This window comes from Vigna angularis, chromosome 11 (assembly GCF_016808095.1).
Source record: "Vigna angularis cultivar LongXiaoDou No.4 chromosome 11, ASM1680809v1, whole genome shotgun sequence".
Taxonomy (NCBI): domain Eukaryota; kingdom Viridiplantae; phylum Streptophyta; class Magnoliopsida; order Fabales; family Fabaceae; genus Vigna; species Vigna angularis.
This window is the reverse complement of record NC_068980.1, coordinates 22,433,397-22,436,465: the sequence shown is the minus strand read 5'-3', so window position 1 is coordinate 22,436,465 and position 3,069 is coordinate 22,433,397. Positions and strand designations below refer to the sequence as shown.

At 34.3% G+C, this 3,069-nt stretch overlaps 1 protein-coding gene across 1 annotated transcript; it reads left to right on the top strand.

The window, feature by feature from the left end:
- The first annotated feature begins 352 nt into the window (after positions 1 to 352).
- LOC108333366 (uncharacterized) lies at positions 353 to 2,587 on the top strand. Its single transcript, XM_017568788.2, has 7 exons — positions 353 to 487; positions 665 to 751; positions 888 to 1,130; positions 1,340 to 1,504; positions 1,632 to 1,685; positions 1,782 to 1,928; positions 2,189 to 2,587. The coding sequence occupies exons 1-7, from the start codon at positions 353 to 355 to the stop codon at positions 2,564 to 2,566; spliced, it is 1,209 nt and encodes a 402-aa protein (XP_017424277.1). The 3' UTR covers positions 2,567 to 2,587.
- Positions 2,588 to 3,069: the final 482 nt, after the last annotated feature.

The window sequence follows — 3,069 nt, the reverse complement described above, 5'->3', positions numbered from 1 at the left end:
CATGTTCAATGTATTTATTTTTATATGATAATAAAAAATAATAAAATTATGTTACAATTATAATTATAAAATTAAATACAAATAGTTTTTTATAATTTTATTATAAATAATTTTTATTTATTTTATAAATAGTTTTATAATTAAAATATTATTAAGTTTAAAAGATGGTTAAACTTAAATAAACAGTAAATTGATAAAATAATTATTTTAATTTAGAATACTTTAATTTAAATGATAAATTCGAAAAACAAAATAAAAAAAAAGAATTCTATATATATAGATATATAGATATTGATTGTAAATATATAATATTTCTCATTGAGTTGAATATTTGGTTAGGAAGGTTGCTGCAATGGAGAAGGTTGTGTTGTTGTTTCTTTACATGTTGGTGGTAGTGGTGCCTTCGGCTTTTGCTGATTCAAATCAGAAGCTTGAGGTTCAGAAGCAATTGAAGAAATTGAATAGGCCTCCCGTAAGGTCCATCAAGGTATAGAGAGAGAAAGAAAGAGCTAGTTTTCTTTTCTTTCTTAATTCTGCTATGACTTTTATTTCTCTTCTACCTCTTGCACTTTTCACTCATTGCTTTGGTTTCGTTCATTTGCTTTTTGTGCTCATCCATGAGCATAGTTCTTTTTAATTTGCATTTCTGTTGTTGTGAAAGCAGAGTCCTGATGGAGATATTATTGACTGCGTCCATGTCTCTCACCAGCTAGCTTTGGATCACCCTAACCTCAAAAATCACAAGATTCAGGTGAAGAATTTTACTTTTCTTATCTAGTGCCTTTTCATTCTATAATTCAAAATTCTTTCCCTGGTTAGCTCCATTTTTCTTTCTCTTTCTTTTGGTTCAAACTTGAATTTCAAACAATAACGGGTTGTTGATGCAGATGAAACCAAATTTCCATCCTGAAGGACACCCTTTTGGGGAGAGCAAAGTCTCTTCAAATTCGAAGCCTATTACTCAGCTGTGGCATCAAAATGGAAGGTGCCCTCAAGGAACAATTCCTGTGAGAAGGACATCAAAGAATGACATACTACGGGCAAGCTCTATTCAACAATTTGGAAAGAAGAAGGAAAGGAGCTTCCCTCAGCCAAAACCAGCAAAACCTCTTCCAGACAGTGGCCACGAGGTACTGCTGCTCTACCATGCATGATACTTGTAATGCAGTAAAAGAAGATAGAAGAAGTTGTAAACTACGTACCATATTAGGTCTTCTTTTCATGCAAAAGGAAAAACAAAATAGTATGGGAGCCAAGGATAAAAGCTGATTACTTATTTATTGATTTCTCCTAATTTTGTGTATTTTTCTTTATTCCTTTGATTTTTTGGAGCATTTAGCATGCCATAGCTTATGTGGAGGGGGATAAGTATTATGGAGCCAAGGCAACCATAAACGTTTGGAAACCAAAAGTGCAACAATCCCATGAATTTAGCCTGTCTCAAATGTGGATTCTGGCTGGCTCTTTTGATAAAGATCTCAACAGCATTGAAGCAGGTTGGCAGGTATTATTAAATTTTTTTCTCCATTGTCATCTTCTGTCTGCAAATTTCAAATTCCGCATCCTCATAAAGATTAGATTTATCACCTTCCTTCTAATTTCCAATTTTCTTTTTCTGTTCTGGTAATCAGGTCAGCCGTGAATTGTATGGAGACAACAACACTAGACTCTTCACTTATTGGACAGTGAGTTATCTATTCAAGCACTCAAATTTTGTCCTTTCCTCTAATTACTTTTGTGTTTCTTATTCACCTGTTTCAATTGTTCGACTACCATGACAGAGAGATGCATATAAAGCTACTGGTTGTTATAATCTCCGTTGCTCTGGCTTTATTCAAATTAACAGAGATATAGCTCTAGGAGCAAGCATCTCCCCTCTTTCCAAGTATAACTCTTCCCAATATTATATCAGCATCCTGGTCTGGAAGGTACATTTTTATGTCCTTTTTTATATATTATCTCTTGATATTGGACATTCTGTCGTAAAAATATGGCCAGCACTTAGGTATAAATTGGACATTCTACCATTGTTTTGTGCAGACCACACTTGTTAATTATAAATTGAGTGAATCTCTGACACACATTTCATTATATCTGAATGTTACATTGTTTTAGGGGTCCATGAATTTAGTAACATGGAAGAAAGTCATCTGATGTTGTCTATTATGGAAAACCAATGTGTATGTAGGACCCCAAAGATGGTAACTGGTGGATGAAGTATGGAAGTGATCATGTTATGGGATACTGGCCAGCTTCTCTATTCTCGCACCTTTCTGACAGTGCCTCAATGATTGAGTGGGGGGGAGAGGTTGTGAACTCTGAATCTGATGGCCAACACACCACAACTCAAATGGGAAGTGGCCATTTCCCTGAGGAAGGTTTTGGCAAGGCTAGTTACTTCAAGAACATTCAGATTGTTGATGGTAACAACAAGCTTATAGATCCACAAGACCTTGGCACTCACAGTGACAAAGATAGCTGCTACAATGTTCATACGAGAAGTGCTAGAGATTGGGGTAACTACTTCTATTATGGTGGTCCTGGTAGAAACCCCAATTGCCCTTGATAATTCATGTTAAACAAAGAAAATTGAAAAAAAAAAAAAAGATGTGTAGGTGTTCTTTTGTTTAGTTTGTCACAGTGATGAAGCATAATGGTTAGCGTAAACAAAGAGGAGATAAATTGGTTTTCTTTCACAAATGTGTGTCTTTTATATTTTTCTCTCAATTTTATCTTACTTAGTGGATAAATTAAACAATTAAAATAGAGTAAGGAAAGAGAAAATTGCACATATGATTTTATACTCGTGGTTCAGATAACTAGGACCTTACATCCAATTGCTAATCGCAAATAGAGATTAATGTTCCACTATCACAAAACCAATAAAATGTTACAATCACACAGAAAAATAAGTTTAAGAGTTTAGAAACACCTCTCTTATTACCCTAAGATATGATACTCACTTCCCCTGAAGACCACAAGGGATGAACACCTCCTCTGAATGCTTCATGAAGAATTGAACACTTCCTTTGAATCTTCACAAAGGATGAAAGACTTCACTCAACAAAA